This window comes from Osmerus mordax, chromosome 5, assembly GCF_038355195.1.
Source record: "Osmerus mordax isolate fOsmMor3 chromosome 5, fOsmMor3.pri, whole genome shotgun sequence".
In the NCBI taxonomy this organism is placed as follows: domain Eukaryota; kingdom Metazoa; phylum Chordata; class Actinopteri; order Osmeriformes; family Osmeridae; genus Osmerus; species Osmerus mordax.
Genome location: NC_090054.1, coordinates 11990806 through 12017992, shown reverse-complemented (window position 1 = coordinate 12017992; position 27187 = coordinate 11990806). Strand labels below are relative to the sequence as shown.

At 44.1% G+C, this 27187-nt stretch overlaps 3 protein-coding genes across 4 annotated transcripts in view; all 3 read left to right on the top strand.

The window, feature by feature from the left end:
* The first annotated feature begins 1191 nt into the window (after positions 1-1191).
* On the top strand, positions 1192-3305 carry chchd1 (coiled-coil-helix-coiled-coil-helix domain containing 1). Its single transcript, XM_067236661.1, has 3 exons — positions 1192-1494; positions 2203-2321; positions 2864-3305. Exons 1-3 carry the CDS (start codon positions 1356-1358, stop codon positions 2975-2977), a joined length of 372 nt encoding a protein of 123 aa, XP_067092762.1. The 5' UTR covers positions 1192-1355; the 3' UTR covers positions 2978-3305.
* Positions 3306-5510: 2205 nt separating this feature from the next.
* si:ch211-51a6.2 (neurotrypsin) lies at positions 5511-20237 on the top strand. 2 transcript variants are annotated; one of them, XM_067236641.1, is made up of 14 exons: positions 5511-5914; positions 6842-6881; positions 11119-11361; positions 12796-12934; positions 13108-13286; positions 14308-14455; positions 15215-15393; positions 15476-15617; positions 15797-16011; positions 16424-16565; positions 16742-17020; positions 17172-17294; positions 17506-17786; positions 18036-20237. In XM_067236641.1, the coding sequence occupies exons 1-14, from the start codon at positions 5840-5842 to the stop codon at positions 18353-18355; spliced, it is 2505 nt and encodes an 834-aa protein (XP_067092742.1). In that variant the 5' UTR covers positions 5511-5839; the 3' UTR covers positions 18356-20237. The 2 variants fall into 2 exon arrangements, with proteins under 2 accessions (XP_067092742.1, XP_067092741.1); XM_067236640.1 differs by having other exon boundaries at positions 5511-5923.
* Positions 20238-21622: 1385 nt separating this feature from the next.
* Positions 21623-27187, top strand: part of LOC136942710 (zinc finger SWIM domain-containing protein 8-like) — a 64988-nt gene continuing 59423 nt past the window's right edge. The window contains exons 1-2 of the mRNA XM_067235679.1: positions 21623-23374; positions 26990-27143. Coding sequence (XP_067091780.1) covers positions 23197-23374; positions 26990-27143 — 332 coding nt within the window. The 5' untranslated portion in view covers positions 21623-23196. The remainder of the gene's footprint in view (positions 23375-26989; positions 27144-27187) is intronic.

The window sequence follows — 27187 nt, the reverse complement described above, 5'->3', positions numbered from 1 at the left end:
ATCATCAAGACAGTGTTTTAGATTCGTCTGACACAGGTCTGTATAGCACTGTGATGTCATTGTCCAATTCTGCACAGTTTTTACTAACTTGGAGGAGGTTATTTGGAAAACAGATCACCAGATGTTTTAAAATGGCCACAAGTAAAAAAAAATAACATTAAAAAAATGTATGTAACAATGATATACTGAGTACAAATCTGGCTGCATATCAAGCTGTGTGTCTCCAGGTCCTCTGTGCATCTCCTCCAGGTATGAGCATGCAGAGACAGAGAGAATACCGGAACGTTTCCAAGATGAGACAGTGCTTCAGTGGAATGTGCCAGTGTGTTTAGCTCCAGGTGCCCATCTGCTGAAATATTACCCTTATGGAAACTTGAGGAGGAGGGGAAAAAAGTAAACATCACTGCTACAGCATTACTAAAGCAAATAAAGGAGTTCCAATTATTCAAATAGGTAAGCACTTAAAGCCCAGACTTGTTTGGAGGTTGATCCCCAAGGGTCCGACATGTCAGTTTACATAGCCGTGTTGGTTGCCAGGCATGGCAGTAGACAACGCAATAAAACAAATGAGAAGAAAATGTTTCTTCAAGCTGATTCCCAACACTTGTCATGTATTCTTCCTTGAACTGCTGTGAATGGAAGTGGTTATATGGTTGGCCAACATGGGCATTTATGTGTTTTAATGAATGCTAGACCAAATGTTGCACAATTGTTTACAATGACCGAAAAGACCACTTTAAACTGTATTCATGTATTTATTTAAGAGTGTATTTTTTTTGTCCTGAAAGATGAAAGATGCAAAGGCCATCTTTTAATTATTGCTCATATTGTTTTCTTTGTCAGTGAGTGTACTGAATTGAGGGGTGAGATCTAACATATCACCACTGTTTTCTGCTGAGTTTGTATCTTTGAATGTGACTTGAGAAAGAGGCCAGTGTTATGACTTGCCCTACATTCTAACATTGATGTCAGACTGGAGTGGATATATTTATGCCTCCATTGGATTTTTTTTTCTTTAACTTTAAACAATATCTTGAGCAAAACAAGTGTCACTATACAGGTAAGATTACATTGCCTAAATAATTATTAATATAGAAAACAATTAAAAGGTTTCCTATGAAACTGCAGCAAAGAAAGAAAACTACGAACGTTTTACGTTAGTGTCGTAAATACCAGCTCCACCGTTTTAGTCAAAGATGGCGGTCCCCATCTGTGTGTTGTGAAGTACTGTTTTAAATGTGTATACGGTTAATACAATTACAGGTATTTACGCTTACTTCGGGTTTTAATACAAAAAAAGCCGTGGTTCACGAGCTCCAAGCTTTCTCTAGTTGTTTGTCATTCAAGGCGTCAAAATGTCCATGCAAGGTGCGACCGTGTTTCAGCAGAAGGTCAGTCGGATGTTGAGTAGACACCAGAAAAAGCCTGTGCTGAAACCTAACAAGCCGCTTGTTCTAAAAGATGAGGTCGCTAATCGGAAAATCAAAAAAGGAGGTAAAATATTCCATCTTCTATATGAAATAATCTGCAGAGCAAAGACTTTGTTGTAGACTCACAATCGCATCCGTTTTGGATAGCTAGGCTAGCTCTAGCAGTAGGCTAAAGTACGTAACATGGGCTAGATGAGATGCCTTACTTTACTTGGCAGTCCACGTTAAATCACCGATTTATAGGATACCCTTACTACTTAGTGCTGTTTAAAATAACGATTTGTTGAGGCCTGTTAAATTCCTACATTCTCCTGTCGCAACCATTTGGAAGGACAATCGCAAATAATCTAAGACTGATATGATTCTGGGTTGGGATTATGAATCATTTAAACTTTTAGAGTAATACCACACAGTAAGTATTTATAACGGGTGTTTGTTTTTTTACAGAGAATCTGATCATATAATGTTTTGCCACCCTTGAAAACAACGGGTTATTCTGCCTTATCCGTTGTTGCCCCTAGACTGGAACAAACATAATTGTCAGATCATCTCCCACCACTGAGACATTTAAGTCTCGTCTTATATATATTTTTATTCTATGGTGTTCGAGTCAGTTTAGGGACTTTTGCGTAACTGTGTGTTTGCTTTATGTCTTTATATTTTATACATTGTGGTATGCCTTTTTTGATTGGTGCACAACTTTGTACAGCACTTTGTTAAGCATTGGTTGTTCTTAAACATGCTTCATAAATAAATTGACTTTACTTGACAGAGGCCACATGTGTCACGGAAATGTCCGTCATGATGGCCTGCTGGAAACAGAACAACTTTGTGGATGCCCTCTGCCCAAATGAAACACAAGCTTTCTTCAAGTGTGTGGAGAAAGCCCAGGTATGTTCCCACAACAACTCCCACCTTCCAAGAAATCCATGCCTCAGGCTTATAGTCCATCCGTTCCTCCCCTACCCCTGTTTCCAACTGGGTCAGTACGGCTATGTCCTTCATTAAAAAAAATTTTTTTGCGAGCAGACAAGGGAAAAGGTAATTAGACAGCCTGGGTAACATTCTTCCTGTCGTTTCTAGGGAGCGGCCATAACACAAACTCTATCCTCACGCCGTTTCCTTCAGGGTCTTCCGTCCTGTTTTGCTTTTCTCTTCGTTTTTCCACTCTTTGCTGTGGCTACAGCATCCGCTGAGGTCATCTTGTTTTTGAGCTCATTTCCTTTTCTCCCGAGCTTGGGTGCTCTACTGCCCACCATATGCTCCTACTGCAGGGTACTTTAGACATTTTCACAGCTGTAGCACTTTTCCAGCTTTCCTTCCGCCCCGATCACCTTTATCTCTTTACCGTTGTTACTCAAAATAGCCTTGTCTTTGTTCAAGAAGACCTTTATTTCACACTAACCTTGTTTCTTTCCAACTGTTTCCCCTAGGTTGCAATGAGAGCAAAAACGGAACAGAAGACCATCAGCCAGTCAGGACGTCTTCCCCCTAAACTAGCCACAATCCTCCTGAAGAAACACCCCAACAGAGACATTGAAATCTAAGAACACCCCCCCACCCCTCCCATCCAGAGACTATGACACTGAAAGCAGTGGGTAGGGTGCTGTTCCCGGCTTGTCCCTTGTGGTCAACTGAGGTCTTGTTGTTCCGGTAAATACTCACACCTTGGGGATCCAGATTCAATCACTCAGACGAACATTGGCAATGCCAACTATGATTAATCAATGGGAGAATTAAGTGGATATACTGGACTGCAGATGCACTTTTTGTGATTGCCACTTTTAAGAGTATTTTGTTAGTGGTCATCAGTACAATAATACAATTAAAAAGATGCCTGTGCCAGTAACCCAGAGTCATCCCTACCCAAATGTAGCTTCTCTTGTCTGGCTTCATTATTTCAGTCGTTTTCATAAAGTGTTCAATGACTATTGTGTGTTTATCATATTGTCCTGCCTACCCCAAAACTTAGGCCTATATGTGTTGTTACGTCATGGTTTGAAATGGAGAGCTTTTCCCAGTGTCCTGAATTAACTCCCTTAAAGTGATTTCCATTTATCTGATGCTAGTTTAGCACAGTGGTCCTAATGTCATTAGTGTCATAAGCATGATATTCGTTTTCATAACACAATTGAATTATATGTCATTTATTTCATGCATCCTCTCCGGGAGGTGTATCACCGGATAATCATTTCTGAGTTGAGTTCAGTGTACCGCACAAAAGCTTTTGGAAATATAGTTTGGTTCCACTCAGCCAGCAGTTAAGATCCAATTTCATGTCAGAAAGAACAGGGAATGCTATGGTTATTAGTGTTTTGTAAATAATACACTAATATAGTATATTTTATGACGTACGATAACGTTAGAAATCAGTGTTAGGATCTCATAGCGGACATTTTTATTCTGTTTGGTCTACTGTTCAGGAAATGGTTGTCTATGGTGTTTCCCACAACAAAACCTTCTGCTGGACTCTGGTATTTCAGAGTTAAGTATTATTCAGCCCCTCATTATAGCACAGAATGTAGCCTTTCCCCCATTTCCTCACCCCTCTTATCACTTCCTCTGAAAAGTCTACAAGTGCTATCCCAAAGCCACTAATGCTGACCTGAAAGTCTGTACAAAATAACTACTTATGGTGTAGTTACTACTTAATAACTACTCACTTGAAGGTGTCAGTTAGGGTGGATTACAATTATGTTCACTAATATAGTTAATACTGAAATGTATTTGTTTGCCCATTGGAAAAAGAGACTGGACCTCCATTTGTCAACATTCTGACCTTGGCTTCCAGATATCCTCTATGTCTTGGCTGTGGTGTCAAAGTATTCAACACCATTTCTAACGGCTGACCCCTCACCTCTTCTGAAACCCAGCCATGCCTGGTCATGTCTGTAGGAACTCCAAATACATAAAAATGAGACTATATTTACTGTAGTCTGACACCACTAAAATAATTAGCCTCCCAGGGCTCAATAGCGCCTTTGAAGATTATATCAGGACCAGGGCCTTTCCGCTTTTGTTAAGAGCCCTTTGATGCCTTGTTAAAACGAGAATAGAACTTAAGAAAATACCCAGCTGTCAATAGGATATGTGAAAAAATTGTGTATCTTTGACATCTCAAAATTATTGCCATTCATTGGAACGTTGCAAACTCTCACATATGGCAGCATTTCTTTCTTTTTTATCATCACAAAAGTCGTTTTATCCAGCTCAGGTTAATTTGTATGGCATAGCCAAAGTAAACAGTTTATCGGGTATTGTTATGTGGGAACTGTATCCATTTCCATCCATACATAAGATCACTGCCTTCAAACTGAATATGTTCCCTGTACCCTATCCTGATAGTGGCTCTAAGTTGCATTCCAAACGTAAAATATATATTTGCCTGCATGTAGGCTAAGCCAAGGTTATTGGCCATATGGCATTTTACCAATTGCCCTTTTGACTTTCATAGCTTATGCAGGAGTTCGCCGCAGATAACAAATAAGAATGGTGACCACGCCCTTACCTTTGACATACACTGCACTAAATAATACCCTACCTGCTCCTTTAAAAATCGACTTTGCATATAGGTTGCCTAAAGCCAACATGTGGCTTCACTTGGCGTCAGACGCTCGTAACGCTTTTCCACTGCCTGATTTTCCGCCGCAGACAGCAGTTTGGAAGTAAAGTTCTCGCGAAACACATTTGAATTTACACCTTTGCTTCGTAACCATTCAGTCAGTCACCTCCTCACAATCATGCCATTGTAGGCTATGCCACTCCAAACACATTATTTGAGCTTTCATAGTGATACAATTTCAATAGTCATTTTAGGCTATGCCAATCAGTTTGCACATAAGAGGACAATGCGTAAATGCCACAAAAAAATGCGCCTCGTGAAATCAGTGGCTAGTACAGTTTTTTTGTGTTTGGTGCTGTAAATGCAGTCTATATAGTCTCATATCTAGGATTATCCTTGCCCTACAATTTTATCCCATCCTGTGCGCTTGAACTAGGTACGCCCCTCTCTGCCGGAGCAGCCCAGTGCGTGCGTATTTATTCCTGACAAATGCGCCGTTCGGAAACCGTGAGAGACGGTGGTGTCTTTCTCACTGGTGTCTGCTTTCACTGAGTCTACCTCTTGAGGTGTTCGTCATTTATAGACAGGAATCGGGATCCAGTGCGCATGCAGCCGGACCAACTTAAGGCAAATTGGTCGTGTGATTAAACATTTTAACTCATTTTTAAGAATATCGTTATTGTCCTCTTCAGCGCGTAAACTTTGTATGGTCATAGTGGGGTGAGCTTGCTGTGATTTGACAGTGGGCTGAGTCCCAAGCAAGCAAAGGCTGCTTTTTTTGCGGTAAATCAGAGGCAATAATGAGCGAAGTCAGTTAAGGAGCAGCGGGCAATGACACATTTTCAACATGGACAAGAAAGCCGTGAACGATTTATTCTTGCTGGCCATTGCATCGTGTTTACTGCTATCGGTTTTTGGAGAGGTAGGCTATGTGAGCGTTTGTGTCATGATCCTACGGGGGGGTATTTCTTGAATAGGCTACTCCGTAATGTTTCTGCTCTTATTTAATCGTGACAGAGTAGGGGTGAAATGTTTAACCTTTATTCAACATAGACTACAAACGTATGCTGGATTTATCAACATTATGTGAATTCACTGTTGCGTTGCTTAATTGCAGTGCAATGTTAACTGCAGTTGCTTGGCATCAAGTATATGTAGGCTACCCTAGGTGAAGAACAACATTTATGTCACAGATTGATCTGGCTTTAACGTGAAAACATTTTGGGGGGTCTCTATTCATTAGGTTGTCGACTTAAGGCACTTCAGAAAGTTATAACCAATATCACATCATTGCAAGTGAAATAATCAGTTGAAGAAATTAATTTAACGCTGTCAAAATATCCTTCTCGAGTAGCGTATAGCCTCTCAATTTATGATGTCATTAATGGATAATCAAATAATAGCCTATAAACACTTTTTCTTGTGCACTCGGATGCAGTAAACTGAACTGCTTCAGATGTTGGTCATTACTGGGAGCTTATTCGATCTCTATGGCTTTGGATTTTTTTTTTTTATGTCGGTAAATTGCTCGCTGCTTTAGGCACTTCAGCACCAACGCCAGCTGCCCCTAATGCGCGTCTATAGGCAGACATGCGATTATTGAACCAGAGTTCAAGTGAGTTTTTATTGCAGATTGCTATCAAAGTACTACGGATCACTTCTAATTGGCCATTTTTATTTAAATGATTGGATCTTGGTTAGTGTCATAAAGTTGCTCTAGTGAATTACCACCCCTCGATAATTCCATTGATTGCTCCATTAATAACCAGTGCCAAGCATCCATTGAGGCTTAGTCATTAAGGACGGATAGAGCAACCAGTTCTTATAGATTTCATAATTTGTCTTCCAGGTCTCCCAAGATGGCTACTTAAATACTCTTCAAAGTGCAGGTACGAAAAAAATCTATTTACTTATTTCTGCTCATTTTACTATGTTACATTCCTATTTGTTAACAAAACTTGGGATTTTCATTCTGAGTACACAAAACTTGGGATTTTCATTCTGAGTACAGAAGGGCACCGCATTAATAGATTTTCATTAAGAATTTCTACTATACCAATCACTTTAAAACACCCCTATGCACAAGTCTTCTCCTTAGGGAAAGCATCACATTAAAGATAATCAGATTATATTTTTGATTCAGGTCACTTGAAGGATAAGTCTGATAAAGTAGATTTCTCTCTTTCTCTCTCCATTCATTCTCTCTCTCCTACACTCCCTCTCCTGTCATATTTTCTCTCCTTCACTCCCTTTTTTTGGCCAAGTTTGGGAATGAATGTCAATCTTTTCTTTGGTCCAAAAACACATTTTCCCCAGCCAAAGGCCGCTATGTTATGGTCTGGCATTCAAAAGGCCCAACAGCTTTGAACAAGCTGCTTTAGGCTAGAAAAATAACAAGATTTATCTTCCTATACTGCTCTGCTCTGGAATTCATGCGGCTTTGGCCGCTGCAGCAGACAGAGAAACCTAATAGCAGGAATCACACAGCGTCCTGGATGGTTACAAATATGACATTCCACACGTCTCCTTAGCTTGTAATATCATACCAACACAAAGCACATACATCATGTACTTTATATATGGAAATATCTGCCGGGGATATGCTCACAGACACAACATTATCTCACCTCCCGTTTTTAGGTTTGGGGGCCCTTCACCTCGTCTCCATGCCTCGTCTCCATGCCTCGACAGAGGCATGGAGACTGGGCAGGACGTTAAGCCTTGGAGCACCATGTGCTCTGCAGGCTCTGAGCGTTCATGCTCAGGCAGATTCCTTCTAGATTGTCTCATGCTCGGGCTTTCACTTATGCAAATGAAATGGGTCTTTATTTAGACAATGCAATGCTTTTACAGGCTCTGAGGGACACGACTGTGGTTGACTCCCACTCCCTAGATGTACTGGTCTGGTCTTTGTCTCAAAATGGAGTTTGTCCATAGTGAAGTTTGTTATTGTTGTGCAGAAAGGGACTTTTTACATTGATGGAGTCTTGGTCATGAATCAAGAACTCAAAGCTTTTTATTATACAATGTGGACAAAACAAAAAAGCAACACAGTGGAATATTCTTCTTACTCTTAAACCGTTTGACTGTTAATCGCATTCCTATTACAAGCAATAACCGACATGTATGCTTTTCTTTCGCTTAGGAACCAGACACTGAGGGTTTGCATGTGTAAATGTGTGTGTGCATGGATGCATGCGTGTGTTTGCGTGAGGAAGAGAGAGTGGCTGCATGTTGTTCAAGGTCCGACCGGTCTGGCATGTTCCTCAGAACATGGTCTGTAACCTTTCCTCTGAAACTCCAATGACCTTTCTGCCTCTGGCTTCATCTCGCTGTGTGAACTATATCAAATATTAATCACCAGTGAGAGGGCCAGGGGCATCGGAAATGAATTACTGTAGGTGAAATCCCTGTAGAGGGCATGCAAGTTGAAAGTAAACAAACACAGCGTAAGTGATGACTCAGAGGCCTCTAGTTCAGTTTGGTACCCCAAAAATATAAGCACGTCTCACCGTTTGTCAGACACATGTTTTTACTCAATGCCCCTAGGGAGTGCTGTAGCATAATACAGTTGAATAATGTAAAATACATTATTGAAATGTGAGCGAATGCCTATTAGTTTAAAAGGAAATGGACAGACGGGCGTCTGAGGCGGTAGAAGGCGTTTGGCTCACGTTGTTGTTTGATGAGTCATGCAGGCTGGGAGTCGAGACAAGAACCTGCCAATCACAGCCTCAACGATGTAACATCAGAGGAAGAGCTGACCGTACCTGGGGGAGGGGGGGGGGGGGGGGTCCCTGACACTCGCTGACCCACAAAAAGCTTTTGACCGTGTTTGTAAAGGTTTCTAACTCGAGCTCTGGACAGATGACCGGACGATCAGGCTGTTTCCAAACCAGCTCTTAACACTTAATTCTATTGAACGAAAAGCAATAGGATGCAAGGTTTTCTCTGGCATTAATTTGGGCATAGCTGCTCCAGTCTTAAATCTCTCAGCTGGTGTGAAAGCAGTGAGCCAGTCCCTCAAGCAAACACAGATGGAGGGTCAGAGCACGAGCAGGATGGGTGTGGATTTGCGAGCGATCCCTCACAGGTGTGAATGTTTACCCGCTTGCGGCGTCACCTCCGAGGACGCGAGGCTGCTTAATCCACCGCTGTACAAAAGCGTGCGTCTGTGTGTGTGTGTGTGAGGGAGTGCGCCTGTGTGTGTGCGTGTACATGCACTCATGCACTTTCTTTACAAGAGGGTGTCTGTCCTGGCTGGACCCGTGGGCTCATATCTCCTTCCCTCCACTTGCCTCAGGGTTTAGCACCTGGCTTCCAGAGTGTTGTTAGCACGTCTCACTCCCCCTCACCATCTCTTCTACGTCCCCACACCCCTCTCGCCATAGCAGGCATAATATCACTTACCAACATGAGAGACTCAATGTCGTCCCTCTGAGAAATATTGATAAGTTGGCGTGAGTACACCGAATGCTAATCATTAGCCTTGTGTTGGCACATTAAGATTGGTAACATTGTGTGGAACCATAATATTTATTATTTTCCTACTGACACATTCCTAAGTGTATGTGTTGGTTATGTGTTTTATAGACAAGGTTTGGTGTTAACTCTGCCTGGTAGCTATTAGAGGTCGGCCTCTACATGAAACCCACAGACCCTCCCCCTCTTTAAAACACAATCTGCACACCAGATTCATGTGTCTCAAATGTACCCCTTCCCCCCCTCCACACACACACACACAATTCATGAGGTATCGGTACAACTCCATTAGTACAACTCCATCCTTTCCACAGCTGTCAGCATCTGTCACTTTACCCGTCACAAGTGTACCTTGAATGCTAGTCACTGCACTGGACTTTTCACATTCACATAGAAGTTGGATACCTATTTTATATAGTATTTAAGTTCATTTAGGAGATATTATTAAGAATGTTAGCTCACATATTCATTCAAGAAGGAATTAAGATTCAGAACCCTGTGGGTCATAGGTTAGACTACTAGCAAACAGTCGAGAAGAGCTGAACCAAGAATGACAGTGTGCCTGTACTTGTACGAATTGCAAATGAACTTAAAACTTGTTCCATTGTTGTCAGGGGGATGTTTTATTCAGCATATAAGACGTATTTCCTTCAGAGTTCTGACATCTTCTCTCATACTCTGCTCACGTCCTCGCCAAGACACTTACCAAATGAAAGAGGCATGTATAAATCCAGTTAAAAGCATCTGAAAAAGACAGGATCTTTCGGATGCAAGTTGTCACTCCCTTATGATTCAATGAGCACAGCATGTTCTTATGGTAAATTCATGTGACTGTCAAGAATGAGTAGTGTGAATCAAAAGCCTCTTTTGGTTGATTTCTTTTTTTTCTCTATGTTTTGGGCATTTGACATGAGAGATGAGGATAGGTTTCAATATTTCATTTAATTTTGAAAGGAGACAATGCAAAATTAATTCTACTTGTTTCAATGGTGATTGCTGTGCTGTTAAAATGCAAAAAGTTAGTATTTCAACAGATATGCACTCACAGACACATGTACGTACATACACACATTCTCTCTCTCGCGCTCTCTCTCTCTCTCTCTCTCTCTCTCTCTCTCTCTCTCTCTCTCTCTCTCTCTCTCTCTCTCTCTCTCTCTCTCTCTCTCTCTCTCTCTCTCTCTCTCTCTCTCTCTCTCTCTCTCTCTCTCTCTCTCTCTCTCTCTCTGTCTCCACATTGTGTTGAGGTAGTGTGCCACGCTCTGTGACTCAGCAAAGTAGACCAACGCGTATACTCCTACCCAGGATTCTGCACTGCAGCACAGTGCTGTCTATTTGACCAGCCAGGTGGCACAATGCATCTAACTCTTTCACATCCCTTCCCCTCCTTGCCTCCCTACCCTGTCAATTTTTCTCTCTCTCTCCCCCGGTACTCATAGGAGGGAGGAAAGGGGGAGAGAGAGAGAAAAATTGACAGGGTTGGAGGTCTAAAGGGTTATTATAACACTACCCTGCAACTTCATAGTGAAAGAAAACGTTAATTGTTGTGACACTTCTGTTACTAGAAGCTGTATATGGATAGCCAACACCGACAGCACAACAGTTCCATAAGATCACAGCCTTACTCAGGTTTGTTTATATTTCCAGCCCCACTCTCCTGTTCAGAGGGCTTCACAGAACTGGGCTACTACAATGGTTCTGTGTCCCAGACCGACTCGGGCTCGCTCTGTCTTAAGTGGACCGAGTTTCCAGACTACGTCCTCCAGTACCCGGGCCGGGGGCTCGGGGACCACAGCTACTGCAGGAACCCAGACAGAGAGTCCAACCCCTGGTGTTTCTTCAGACAGAGCTCTGGAGCCATCGGCTGGGCCCACTGTGACTGCCACCAGGGTGAGTACTATGTGGTAGGCACTGTCACTGCTAACTTTGAACCCTTAGTGCACATTATATTTGTGTATTGACTTGTATTATTCCTATAAGTCCCTATTATACTATGAAAACCCTTTATAACTATTTTTTTTTTTTTTTATGAAATAAATGCTCAACGATACTCTCCAAGACAAATCACATTTCAGTTAATCTTTCTTTATGAACTAGGCCTTCACAGGCAGGCCTAGATCTTGTTGTTGTCTTTTGTTAGCTACGAATCCTATCAAACCTAATGGAACATTATCCTGGGGGGATTTTCCTGTTGTTTACACCAAGCTATTCAAACAATAGGTTACTATGCGGTCACAATAGCTATGTGTGTTTCATTGAATTCTTGAGAAAAACACTTATCTCATTTTTTTTTAAGCAATTCTATCCGGTAAATCAAGAGCTGTGAAAATGTATGGTAACCTAAAGTGCTTTCAGGTGCAGTGTTTTGGCTTCGAGGGGGTCCTCCACACAAGCTTACTAGAGTTTCTCCTCACAGTATGGATTTCTGTCTCTGGCAGGACGTATCCATGTCTCTGTGTTTAATGCTCTTTAAATACATGTGTGTGTGTGTGTCTATCCTGCCATGTGTCTGTCTGTCTGTCTCTGTGCTTGTCTGTCTGTCTGTCTGTGCCTGTCTTTGTGCTCGGCTGGCTCATATGGCTGTCGGGTGTGTTCTCTGTCTGTCTGCCCCTCAATATAGCCTGGCCGCATGTCTGTCAAACGTTCAGGCCCTCCCCCCGTGTTTTCCGTCCTATCCATTAGGCTGCTGACATTGTGATCCCGCCTCCTCAGGGACTCTGTAACTGTCTGTCCATTAGCCAACCTCCTGGCTTTGTAGTGACCTGTCAGCACCTGGTGTGTGTGTGTGTGTGTGTGTTACAACGTCCGTGGGTGTGTTTGTAAGTGGCAGCCCTGAGGCAATACAACGGTGTTGAAATGTGTTGAGCTGCATCTGTGTTTGCGTGTGATTATCTGTCTGCCACTGTTTACATCCAAGCTTTCTCTTTCAAATGGGTTACTTTTACCTGTGTGTGTGTTTGCTTGTTTGAATGTGTTTTTGCATGTATGTCTAGTGCCGTGGGTTCATCTCACCTACTTGTCAGATATGAAGTATGAAATATTTAGTCAAGTGTTGACACCAGTGAGACACCAAGCCCACTAATCAAGGCCAGTCTGTGCAATTATCCAGGATAATCATAGGCTATGATTGCCTAGACTGGCAGCATGGTAGGCTGTTGATTTTTTTGTTAAAATGTTAACTCACAGTCTCCTGTCAGTTTCTGATGGCTGGGAGAGACAGTTCAATCCTGTCTAGACTGTCTTTTTACACATTTTGGGACTGGGCTCAATACTGCCTCTCTTCTCCTCTCTTCTATTCACCTCTCCTATCCTCCTCCTCTCCAGGTGCAGCCAGGTTAATAGGTGGCTCGTCTGTTAAGAGTGGTCGTCTGGAGGTTTACCTAAATGGCCAGTGGGGGGCAGTGTGTGACACGCACTGGACAGACCGCGACGCAAGTGTCATCTGCAAACAGCTTGGCTTTGGGTGAGCCTTATTGCCTCCATCGTAATCGTATATGTGTGTACATGTCGGCATGATGCATTTATGTGTGAGCCGTGACAGTTTTGCAACTGTCGAAATTGTTGGGAAACAAAAGCATACTTGGAAGTCTGGAAACTGTCGGCCTGACTGTCCCGTTTTCCGTCTTTCGTCCTCAGAGAGATCGGCACGGCGCTCCAGCACTCTTACTTTGGGCCTGGTTCCGGACTCTTCCACTACGAGCGCCTTGGCTGTCGTGGCAACGAAAACACTCTTCTAGAGTGCAGGAGTAGGAAGTTTGTCACTAGTGACTGCAACCATGGCAACGAGGCGGGGGTGGTGTGCGCTGTACCTGAGGGTAAGAGAGTGTGAGAAAGTAGAACAGCCGTGGGCGGTGTAAAGATCTCCTACTACATGTGCAACAAAAACATTTACTGCGAGGATATGTACTTGATCCTATCTGTATATAGTTAATAGTATTGGACATGTAGAAGGAGGTGAAATGGGAAACAAATCTTCCCAATCGTCACGTTCATCATGTCAACACATACACACGTGCACTGCCACGCACACACCTTCCACAATTTTAGAGCGCTGCGCTCTGACCTCGCATGCATACTCTCATGGCTCCTACCACACATGCGTCAAGCCATCCCCAAAAGGGCAGCAGAAATGTTATCCGATTGCGTATGAGAGATTAGTGCTGTTTTTGTTTGCGTGTACAAAGAATGTACGCCTGAGAAAGGCTTTACTTGAGGCACGTGCGTGCCGTGTCTGTGTGGTTATATATGTGCATGTGTGTGGATTTGAGTACGTGCGTGAGGGCAACGTGGTGTGAGAGACTGGTAGAACGGGCTTACTGTAGGGTAGGTATATTTAGCATAGCTGAAGTGAATTATTTAGTCTGGAACATTAGGAGGGAGAGAGCTATCTGAGAACCCCGAGGCCCTACCAGGGGGCAGGACAGGGGTCCTGGGGGGGCACACACACACACACACACACACACACATATACACACGCAACATACAGAGACACACATCCTATCACCTCCCCTGCAACGTGTTTTGCCTGGGCTCTTTGCATACTCAACTCGGATAACAGATCCCCCTCGCTCTTTTCCCGCATCTCTGACATAGCTGGGGTAGTTTCCAGTGACTCTGCGCAGCTTTGAACCAGACACAGCTGGGGTTAGGGGTCACCACGCTTGCCTTAGGTTGCTTGAATTTTTGTTGCTTTATTTATCATCATGCTATGTTGTTAGGTTGCATTCGTAGAGGCAATATGTGGCAACTGAGACGAACATTTGCTGCCATGAGGGCATAACATAAGCACTCAGAGTCACCTGCCCAGTAACTGTCAGTGTCTGCTGTCTTCATCAGGCAACGGCGCCCCCCTGAGGTTGGTGGGCGGACTGGAGGAGTTTGAGGGCCGTGTGGAGGTGTACCATGACGGGAGGTGGGGGACCATCTGTGATGACCAATGGGATGACGTCAATGCAGAGGTGGTGTGTCGGCAGCTGGGGTTGGGGTAAGCCTTGATACAAAATGTCAATATTAAAATATAATTTAACCTACTGACCAAACTAGGAAATAAAACTAGTCATGGTCATGTGATTAGGATACTCTTATTATCTAATGATTTCATTTGGACCTGAGTCTCAATCTTTATCCAAAGATTCATTGTGACTGTGTACAAACAACACAGGGTTGCCAGAATTGTGTACTCGACCCTCCTTGTGGGCTACTCTTCCAAGGTAGAATGCACTCTGGCTAGAATAGACTTCATTTACACAGTGACATTCTCACTGAGTGAAACAGTATTAATAATATAGATGGATGGAAGGCATGAATATTTGATCAGTGTTTGGGGTGGTCGCTTTGGGAGGGAATAGGAAGCACCTGATTCGAATCGTTCTGATGTCATCCTACTGTGGTAGCAGGTTGCCAGGCTTCTCAGGAAGATAAAGATTGTAATCCACAGGGAAGTTCTAGCAGTTCAGAGATACACACACTCACACAAAAACAAACACACACTCACTTCATCTCTCTGTTTCTCTCTCGCTATCTGTGTAAGCACACACTCTCACACACTTTCATGAATCATTGATGTCCCCATTACACTGACTATTTTGAGCTGGGGAGCATTCAAGCAGATATACGACATGTTTTAGGGAAGTGTCCATTTTGATGTGAGATCACAGCATCATGTACGATATCAACAGATTCATGAATACTGTTTATGGAATTGTGTGTTTTTAGTGTATGGGTGTGTGTGTCCACTGTCCAGAGGGGTGCCAAAGGCGTGGACATGGGCTCACTTTGGCCAGGGCTCTGGGCCTATATTCCTGGATGGGGTGCAATGTACAGGCAATGAGCTGTCCCTGGAGGAATGTCCCCACAACAACTGGGAACAACACAACTGTGATCACATGGAGGATGCTGGTGTGTCCTGCAACCCCTACACAGGTGAGGCTGGAACACGACACACACAGGGCCAGTATGACACACACACACATACTCACACACTGACCCAGACATCGCGTTTTAGACGGTGTGGTTCGCCTGGTGGGGGCCGACAGCCCCTGGGAAGGTCGTTTGGAGGTGTACCATTCTGGGGACTGGGGCACGGTGTGTGACGACAACTGGACAGAAACCAACGCTCAGGTGGTGTGTCGACAGCTCGGCTTCAGGTGGGGCTAGAGAACGTCAGCTCACTTTACAGTCACACACAAACCCCGCCACAACCCTGGTTAACAGTGAGTTCCAATAAACACACTTGTAAAAAGGCAGGACTGCAGGACTCCCTGCACCAAGGAGAAAGTGTACTACTGTTGTGAAATGAGTAGTGATGTCATGTCTCGTCCATCAGAGGACGGGCGGAGGTGGCCCCGGACGGGGTGTACGGGGAGGGCGCAGGGATGATCCTACTGGACGAGGTGCAGTGTAAGGGCATAGAGGGGACCCTGCTGGCCTGCAGCCACGCTGAGTGGGGGCGCCACGACTGCTCCCACAGCGAGGACGTCGGGGTGCGCTGCGAGAGGGGGGGGGAGACCAACGAGATACGAGGGCCGCCCCCGTCTACAGGTTGGTACGGCCCACTGCTCGCTCCCCTTTCGGACATCCCGATGACACGTTCCATAGATGAATTTTCAAAGCCACATGCAAAAGTGTATATAACACGTGTGGCAACGACATATGTCAATTACAACATTAGAAGACATTTTCAATTAGATTAGTAAAGTGCAGTGTAGATCAACATACAGTACCTACAGTGTTACAACAGGTGCAATAGCAAAAACCCTACCCTTGGTAGAGTTAGGGTTGAAGGGGATCATTTGAATCATCTTTCCCATGAAGTTATTTACAAACTTAACCCACCTCAAAAACTGTCGTTTGGAATTTTTACATCCTATTAAACTTGACACTGGCACATTTTGGGAAAAAATATATTTCCCATTGTTCCTGAAGGGTTGTGTTTGTTATTGTGCATGCCCAGGTCCTCTGGTGCGCTTGGTAGCGGGCGAGAGCAGGAAGGAGGGCAGAGTGGAGGTGTTCCTGAACGGCCAGTGGGGGAGCGTCTGTGATGACGGCTGGAATGACATCAACGCCGCCGTGGTGTGCAGACAGCTGGGCTTTATGTAAATATAGACACACACACACACACACACACTCCCTCTTGTCAATAAGCATACCTCCTATCGTATGTCACAGCCAAACCACCATCTTTACAGGGCGTCATGTCTGGGGCTTTGAGCGAGTCAGTGTTGTGTCTGATATCGGCTCCTCAATGGTCCCAATGATGTCTGTTCCTCAGTGGTGTATCCAAGGCACGCTCCATGGCTTATTTCGGAGAGGGCCGGGGGCCAATCCACCTGGATAATGTGAGGTGCTCTGGGGCTGAGATGTCCCTGGGAGAGTGTCCTGCGGAGGGACAGGACGCCCACGACTGCAGGCACAGCGAGGACGCGGGGGTCATCTGTGACTATGTCCCTGAGACGGTGGGCGACGGCGCCATCGTCACACAGACCTGCGGCCTGAGGCCCAACACACAGCGACGGAGGAGGAGAATCATAGGGGGGGACAAGTCCCTCAGGTAAGACATACCGGATGACAAAAGCACACACACAGAGAGAGATGAGCCAACACTAAGATACACACACACACACACACAACCCTGAACGTTGTCAGTTGACATCATACGGTACATCACTTCTAAAACGATCCTCCTTCCTCTCCTGTGTTAGGGGAGACTGGCCGTGGCAGGTGTCTCTGTGGCTCAAGTCCCAGTCGAAAGGGAACCATCCGTTGTGCGGTGCCACCCTCATTAACTCCTGCTGGGTTCTCACAGCTGCTCACTGCTTCAAGAGGTGGGAGAGGGGGACACCTAGTGTTTCATGACAGAACTGCATCCATCAAGATGAAAACGTCTTGAAAACCGTTGTAGAAAATTTGATTTGATTGGTTATGCGGTGCATATTTATCCGGTCATTTTGGGAGTATTCTGTTCAGATGGACTACTTCCTCTGTCCTTTAATTCCTGTATTTGCTTTCTTTATCCTCCACCTTTTCCCCCACCAGGTTTGGCCATGACCCCTCGCGCTACGTGTTGCGCTTGGGGGACTACCACACGGAGGAGCGCGATGACTTTGAACGTAGCCTGTCCCCGGAGCGCATCGTCATCCATAGGAAATACCACAGCAAGGGCTGGGAGTATGATATAGCCCTGCTGCGCCTGAAAGGCACTGAAGGCAACTGTGTGTCATTCAACCCACACACCAATGCAGCCTGCCTGCCGGCATCAGGAAACAAGTGGGGCAAGAGGCCGGCTGCCTGCATTATCACCGGGTGGGGCATCACAGGTACTAGTAACTCTGTTGGCACAGCCCTGGAGGAATTATTGAACTTATGCACATTCATTTGGATTCTTTCACGCTTTCACGTTTTTATCTGCAAAGAATGTACTGATATTTCAACCTGTTTTAGATTCTATTCATCTCTCTTGTGTATCTTTCTTATTGCACCCCCACCCGCCCCCAAGCCACACACAAACACCCCCCTCTTTATTTACCTCTGTCAATACCTCAGCCTCTCTTTCTCGTCTCTTTTAGATTCAGAATACTCTCGTACCCTGCTGCAGGCCTGGGTTCCTCTGCTGCCATCTTGGAAGTGCAAGAAGCGCTACGGAGAGCGCTTCACCAGCCGCATGCTGTGCGCCGGCAGCCTGTCAGACCGCCGACGTGTGGACAGTTGCCAGGGCGACAGTGGGGGTCCGCTGGTCTGCCAGGGAGAGGGGGGCCGCTGGGTCCTAACGGGGGTAATCTCCTGGGGTCACGGCTGTGGTGACCCCTCGTTTCCAGGGGTGTACACGAGGGTCAGCAGGTTCACACGATGGATAGAGCAGGTCACCAACAACCCCAGCAAGAACTGACGTTGCCATTGGATAATCAGTGTTGTCGAGGATGGGAGGAAAGGGGGAGGGCATCCCGGTATCTGTTACTGGACCTTATCCCAAAGTTGCACATCCAACTGAGCTCTCATGTTCAGTTGTTTCTTTTATTTGCCCTCACTTGGGGAAGCTTGTACTGTATATGGTGTTGTTCATGTTCTCAATAGAGGGAGTTTTCCACTGCATTTGAGCCACCAAAGTTTCAAATGTAAGAGGCCTAATGGAAATAAGGAAATAATGACTGTATATGAATGACATTGCACTAGAATGCATGCCATTTGATTACACTTGAACACGGCTGCACTGTAACTAAAGACAGTATTTTTGCGCAGGCCAAAGCCAATGAATGGTTTCAATTGGGAGATTATTATGAGTTGATGTCTTGAAGAGTCAAGTGGAGTGCTGTTGGGTACAAGATTGTATATGGACAGTGAATACAGACATGTTGCTTATATTGTATTGTTTCAGGAACATTCCAGGTGTGCATGCTTAGGATGCGTGACTTGCAATTGAAACCAAAAATCAAGCTGTTCTTGGTACAACACCACTGGCTTGGATGTAAAGCGTGGCCTAGTAGGCTATATGCACAACCATGTGGCTTACAATACTTATAACGTATGTGTGTCTGTCTACTGGTTACCAGTTTTTCCTTTCAGTATTACAAGAAATCGGTGTGTGTGTGGACATTTGTGTGTATCCTGTCAGCTTCCCTGTCATAAGATCTAAATCACCTGATAGTAGAATCAGGGCTCTGAAGTTCGATCACAAGTTTGACGTGAGATTACCATACTTGTCAACATTTGGGTACAGAAATTCCGGCGATGAGGATGGGGGATGTTTCTGATTGGCTGGTAGGTGGAATTTAACTCTGTTTAACTCGAGACAACTATCAACTCGGCAGAAATCTTCCCTCAGTATGTCTGTGCCTCGTCCATTAATTGTATATGGCGGGACAAGTTATCCCTTCTTAGTGTGAGAAATGGTTCAATTGCGTGAGATATACAAGGTGTTGCGTGAGAAATGGTTGAAATGAGTCTCATGGCAAATGTGTGAGACTTGAGAGCCCTGAGGAATGAATCGTTTACTTATCATTTGCAATGCAATTACCAGTGGTTAATGCAATCTTCTTATCATTCTTGTTTAACCTACAGATTTACTAAGCTCTACATTTCAATAGAAACCTTTGCTTATAGTTTCACCTGATCACATTCCACGAGGGGATTTGAAACTTGAACATGTTATGACGACCAGACCTGTGCCTGTTCTAGATAGTTAATTCATAGGTCCGTGGCACCAGACTGCATTACGCAAAACACTGATTCCAAAACCTGACTTTGGACAATTCAGGTCAGCGCTCACCTTTACATAAAATGATTGGCTAACATGATAACACCTGTTTATGGAATGTTTTCTTTACATTAATTCAAAATGTATTGTTTGACAGATTGTCTTAGAGCTTTTAATGACATTTTGTCAAAAACAATGCTTTGTGTTAAGTCTTACATGACAGTTGCTTCGTCACACAATATTTGGACAAAAAATAAGGATGTGATCCGAGAACGCCCTAAAGATCCGGGTGGCATTGTTCAAGATTATAATAGTTTTCTGTTTATTTAAAATGAAGTGTTTTAGACGTGGTCTTAATGAGTGAGATTAAGCTCTTTTCAATTGTGCCATACTAACCTATTAAGAAAGACAGATGTAAGTAAGATGGAATTCTCTTTTTGACTGAAAGGGTTTTAATCAGTTTCCAGAATACTAATCCATACATACAGTATCTCACCACATACTCTTGCACTGTAAGTATATGATGTATATAACTGAAATTGTTTTTATGAGTGGTGCCATAAAATATCAACATTTATGTTTCTCAGTCTAATATTGTGTGGAGTAAAGTATCCCTTTCCCTGCTTGAGACATACAGTACCCATAAGAGACCTTCATGTCAAAGGGCTATTTTCCTACAGCCCTCTCTCCTCATGGACATCTTGGCATTGATAGAGTGCTACTGGAGCTTTGAAGCATGGAAAATGATGTAATGCTTTTATGAGGATTATCCTAACATTACATTATGACCTGCACCCCCACTGCAGTAGCTCACTGAGTGCCTCAGGCACAATACATTACATTTATTAAATATTTCAATTTTAGAATTGTATACATGTCTTGAAAAACAACCACATTTGTTAAGAAGCTGTGGCATATTGTCATTCAGTAGTCTTACAAGCACAACATAGTTTGACCTTTATCATTTATTGTTTAATGTAAGTAGTGAAAATGTGTTTCTTTAAAGACATTGGCTTCTTCTCTTGATGGCAAAAAGCATAATTGAGTTAATTGTCAAGTCGGTTCCGGTATCTGATTTGAGGCCAGCACAAAAACAAACTATCAATTGGTACAGACAGCTACCAGGAGAAAATCAAATCAATGATGATGATGAATTGTACAGGCTCAACCACTGTCTTAAGCCTTTTGACAAGATCCTCAATCTTGTGTAAAAACAACTTCTGGCAACTTCTGAGACCTTATTGTGGTGCATTTAACTCCAGATGGTTGTTACCTCTTGTGCCCTCATCCACTCTTCAAAGATTTGATTAAATTGTTGAAAACAAGAGGAGCTCGGTCAAAATACTTCCATCCACTTTGGCACATGTAATGATAAGAATTACAACTCTTTCCAGTGACACTTATTGCTGCCCTTAGGGTCTTTGCAAAAAGATATTGTTTGGGCTACAGTCTATGGATAATAATTGACAGCTTTACAACTTAGTCTAATGTGTTCTGAATATTTGGAAGGAGCCGACACATCGGAGGGGAGTCAGGTGGCTGAGCGGTGAGGGAATCGGGCTAGTAATCCGATGTTGCCAGTTCGATTCCCGGTCATGCCAACTGACGTTGTGTCCTTGGGCAAGGCACCTCACACTACTTGCCTCGGGGGGAATACTTACTGTAAGTCGCTCTGGATAAGAGCGTCTGCTAAATGTAAGCTAGCTCTACATGGCAGTAGTGCTGGAACAGTTGAATAACTTGATATAGCCCATAAAAAAGCTTACAATTATCGAACTTTATCTAATTAACAACGTTTTCGTCTTTTGTACTTTTTATGGATGATGTGTAAAGACAAATGAAAAAACTGCTTGGTTTACATACAACAAGCGAGGGAGTGAGCTACTGACGTGAGGCGGAAGTTGCAATCAGCTGATAGAGGAGGCGACAAGCTCGCTGAAGCCTTCGAGAGTAGAAGAGCCATCTTCCCGACCGGAGAGAGTGGGGCAGAAGGGGATTGTTGAGATAATTTTGGGGGGACCCCAGTGTCGCTGGAAGGCTTAAAGACGTTGCTTTAGGACGGTAGGACAACCGGTTTTTCTGTCAGGGAAACAAAATAGGCTATTCGTTATTTCCGGGCGAGAACTCTTCGGAAGCCGTATGGCCGGGGCTCAAGCGAGAGCTCTACTGGAAAATACAAAGGAAATACATTCGAGTGAAGGTATTATTAGCACAGGTTTGCATACGAACAAATGCATAACAACCAGAGCACCATAGCTGAAGACCTATTCGAGTAAGTGGCGTGTAAAACATCAAGTTTGAAGAGTGGGTAGATATTTAAAGATGTCACTGTAAACAAACAACAAACCCCTCGTTGGAGCGACTGCCGTGAAGCTTTGACTCGGATTAGTACCAAGGGTATCCAAACACGGCTACCAGTCAGTTTATATCTAATAACTATCATTTATTCAGCCTTAGCCGTTGAAAGAAAATCATTTTATGACATTTGTGGCCAATGACAATCGATATCCTTCAATTTAAAAAGATGTTTGTTAGTTTAGCAAGCTAGCTAGCTTCATCACTGGTTGTCAATGCAAGATTAGCTTGCTTGCTGGCTAACTAGTTAGCATTGGCCAGTTAGCCAGCTAATGCATGTAGCTAGATGAGAAGTATATGTCGAACAAAGGGAGGAAGATTGCTGGCAGGAATATGAGCCGTATTTAGATGTTTTTCAACACACTGGTAGGGTGTTTTCAGTCAATGTAAAATATAGATATAAAAGAACACAGTTGGCTTGCTACCTATTAGAACACACTGTACGGGCTGTTGTCTCGAGATAGGCTGTGGGTTCCACAGCTGAGTGGTCAAGAACAGACGGCAGGCGTAGGAATGGAGGAAATCAAGTTGATGTCATTGAGTAGATTTTATTTTAAAAGTAGATAGCTAGCTGTCATTCATTGCATTGACTGTTTGCCCAGAAGTAGAAATTCACAAACAAACAAATGTATTGATGAAACATGGCCCGAGACATAAACCTATTAACATTTCTCCACTCAGCAGCCATGGGCACTTTCTTGTGAGTGGGGGGTTGTCTCTTCGATACACAAGGAAAAGTGTCTTCTGAGTCCAACTCTCTCCAGTTTGCGTAGGTCTACTTGTAAAGGCACAAATAACCAACTACCCGATGACATGGACACCTTGACTCAGATATATGGCTGACGATCACCCTACGGCTTTTGTTTTTTTGTCATTTAAACATCGAATGTTCATTCCACATTTTTTGAGTCGGTAGCCTGCCGGTATTAGAAAAAGCTGTGCTGGGATATGTCATACATTTATTTTAACCAAGTAGCTAGCCTTCAAGACTAGACTACAGAGCGCGTTCAGCAGTGTTTTGGTTTCGGCCACCCCTCCCCCAACGTTTACTAGAGACTAGAAGTTGTGTTTCGCATCTGCTCGCTGTCAGTTCGGGACAAAATTAGCCCTTTTCCTGCCTTTTTTAAGAGACTCCTTGGCCCTTGTAGCTCGTCAATCTTGACTTCTGAAAAGTGGATGTAATGGAACTAATGTTCGCCGAGTGGGAAGACGGGGAAAGGTTCTCCTTCGAAGATTCTGACCGGTTTGAAGAGGACTCTCTCTGCTCCTTCATATCTGAGGCAGAGAGCCTGTGTCAAAACTGGAGGGGATGGAGGAAACAATCTGCGGGTCCTAATTCACCAACAGTAAAAATCAAAGGTAAATATTACACACACGCAGAGACTCTTTATCCCTTGTTCCACTTGAATTTACCCAAGAAGGGTCCTTGATGAGAGTGATGCAAAAAGTTGCGATGGCCAACAGATGTTCTGTCATTTCTACCTAAGACGTATCCAGGTCACATTCAGGTCTGTCTTTAACCAACCAATTAAGTTATATATTATCACATAACTATATAAATGCGTTGCATCTGTGACATAAAGTCAGGGTAAAATGTATTGCTCTTCATGTTGACAAAATGTTGCTGTCAAAACCATCCTAGAGCTCCCAGGGAGCAAACCTGCTTTCTGAAACCGTTTGTTGTCAGTACACAACAGCTCATGCTATTCTGCAGAATATTTTCTAGATAGGCCTCTGAACTCAGAACATTGTGCCAAGAAGAGGGCAGGTGCTGCTGCAAATGTCACTGATTCTCCATTAGATTTATTGGCAGTGATGTCACTGATGTACACATTAGTTTATTGGCAGCAAAGCAAATCTCCGATTCTTTAACCAATAACACTTTTCGAATCATACCATGGATTAATCTACTTTCACATAACTCAAAATGTAAGGATTCTTACTGATGATCCCCCTTCTACTTCATAATGATTTCACAATTTGCCTGGCGAATACGTTTGACAATGATCTGTCAGTCCAGGTGAGGTTTGGTTTGTGAGCTCTCTCTCTCTCTTTCTTTCTTTCTTTCTTTCTTTCTTTCTTTCTTTCTTTCTTTCTTTCTTTCTTTCTTTCTTTCTTTCTTTTTCTTTGTCTCTTTCTTTCTCTTTGTGTCTCTCTGTGTCTGTTTGTATCTGTGTGTGTATGGGGAGGGGGGGGGGGGTTTGCTTCAGGCAAGAGGTTTAGTCCCGCAGGTTGGCTTTACAAGAGAAGGCGGACTGGGGAGTTATTGGCAACTAAGCTGGCTAGGGGAGGGGGGGGGGGGCAGAGAGCAGTTTATTATGAGTTAGAAGAGAGGCTCCTCAGGAGGGGAGGCTGTGTGTGTCGGTAGTGTTTGGGTAGAAGACGCGGTGGGGGTTGGGAGGAGCACAGTCAGCTGTGGGCTGTATGAAGGGCTTTGTCTTTGTCCCAGGTCACCAGCGAGGCCTACTTCAGGCCAGGGGGTTGTGGTTTAGCAATCTAAAGTAAACCCCCCTATTTTATGAATTTGCAACACCCAAATGTCCACACATGCACCAAATGATTTAAAAGCACAAAATATTTAATTTCCCCTCCTCGATGACGATTGCTGTCGGTGGCTCAATGCAGAATGGTATAGAAGCTGTTAGATACAGTGTAGATTAGCCACCTGTAGATTCTGTTTATTAAGTAGGGTAATAAATTGTAGCCGGTCTGGCTACAATGGAACAGCTGTTTGAATGTGTGCGTGCCCCCCCTCATGCTGCCGTGTGATTGGTCAGTCAGAAGTTAAGTCTCCAGAAAGCGATCAGTGACTGGCTGGCAACATGAACTCTGTAAGACCCTGTTACTAGCTGCCCCCCCCCCCCCCCCGCTCTCTTTTCCACTCTCACTCTCTCTTGCTATCTCTCTCTTTCGTCTTTCACTCTCTATTTCTCTTTTCTGTCTATACTGTTGCAGGCAGCAACATGGACACGGGGGCAGATCACAGAGGCAGGTCATGATTGGTTAGATCTCCAGTTTGTAGAATGACTAAAAGAAAAAGAAGGAAAAGAAGATGCCGCATCACAATCTGTTGCTATAGAACTAACACCTACGCCAAGTGGCAAAAGTAAGCTTGAATAAATGTACGCGCCAAACGTTTCATCTTCCTTTATTTCCAGTTTTCCAAACAAACGTTTGTGTCGCACAAGTTCTGTAAACATTGCAATGCGCTGAATTGGTAAACACAATTCCAGTATGCCTACTCACTTTCCTTTCAAGTTACTTCCAGCAAAGAGGCATCGAGTTTGAAACGCCAGTGTGTAAAGTAACGCTCGGTCGAATAGGCACCAGGTCATTTAGATGTTGTTTACCAGCCCAACATCTTGTTTGGCTGGAGGCTGAACTAGGCGCAGTAATCATCCCTATCACAGGACTGAGAAGCATTTGTCATCCCAGGGAGAAGCTGGGAGTTGTGAGAAGGACGGCTGTGAGCGAGAGGAGATGTGAGGAGGCTGTTAGCATGAAGGCAGCCTGACGGTTGTGGCAGTAGCAGTCTACCATTGAGCCTTGGCTCCTGGCCTTAAATGATCCCTGTAAATGCACTTGCACGCTCTTTGCAATGAACTTCATTGTCTCATTCACATATCTGACACATGCATATCGATTTTCAGAAGACACTGATTATATAAAAAATAAAACATGCCATTTTAATTTTGGGGGGAAAGTTTCTTCATCCAACTGTAGTTCAAAGTACTTTATTTGTCATTGTCACAAAAACAACGAGACAGTAGAACTAGTCTAGTTCAAGTACAACTCTAGCTCTTGATCTACATAAATAGCTCACCATCAATTATTGAAAGACTAATCTACCTGTGACAAAAAAAGTCAAGTGTTTGCCTCTATTTAGCATCAACCCCTAAAATATGGATCCTACATTTAGGACCGCGACGGCTGTGAGGATTACAGCGGCGTTGCCTCATGGATCTTCGTTAGCATACGTCTCCCTGATGAATTAGACTGCCAGACTGAGCTGCAAATGATTGAGTTTTTTAGTCCTCTCTTTTTTGGCCAAAACTGGGTGCACATTTTTTTTTGTTTATTATTCCACCATCTGACCAAGTGGCACTTTGTTTTTTATATGAATGTACCACTTGTTTTCTGAGATAAGATCACCTGTTATTTCTCTGTTGTTTTGTATAAACGCGGCTATCTATTAGTCTCAGGGTTATTGTATGTTTTGGTTGGGGGGTGGGGGGGGTATTTTGAGGGAGCCATTGTCATAGAGCTGCTACCTCCAGCATGAAGTGAGTGCACATTCTCTCTGTGTGTGTGTGTGGGTTCAGGACCTCTCAGGAAACACAAACCCTTCCTGGGCTCACACACACTTGCCTGCTTGGCAGCTGTCCTACTTTCATAACACGGTTGAGAGCTGAGCTTGAAGTCACGAAATAACACCGAAACTTGTACAACACCTCCATCTTAAATACGCTTTCTCATAAATATGTTTCTGCAAACTTCCTCTTTAGGCCGGAATTGAATAGCTTACATTAAGAATGCAGGCGTTTTTGGTGTTGTAACACCGTGCCAAGCCACACAACGTTCACATTGGGTTTGTCAGCGTGTCAAAACAGCCCCCACCCCTGTCCTCCATGGGTTTACCATGGCTCCTAACCATCTGAACCACAGCCATCCCAGTACATGATGGTATTATTTAGACTGCCTGCTTTCCTCCATATATGGGCGATGGCAGGCGAAGGGTAGGCCTGAGGTGGGGGTGGGGGGGGCAGGAAAGTGAGCCCCAAATCCCCCTCCCCCCACAGCCGACCAATGTGTTCTCAATAAGGGGCCAGAGAATTGCCAACTCTGCACTTTTCTCGGCAGGCTTTCGCTCTCGCCTGCCATCTTTTGCTCTCCCTAATTTTCCACGAAAGCCTAGTTACACCATTTCCATTCGGTTTGATGAATCCTTTCCTCTTCTCCCCTCTGCTCTCCCAGATGGACAAGTGATCCCCCTGGTGGAGCTGTCTGCCAAGCAGGTGGCGTTCCACATCCCCTTCGAGGTGGTGGAGAAGGTCTACCCTCCTGTCCCAGAGCAGCTGCAGCTACGCATCGCTTACTGGAGCTTCCCCGAGAACGAGGAGGACATCAGGTAAACGCTTGGTGCAACACACACTCGCGCACACACTACACCAA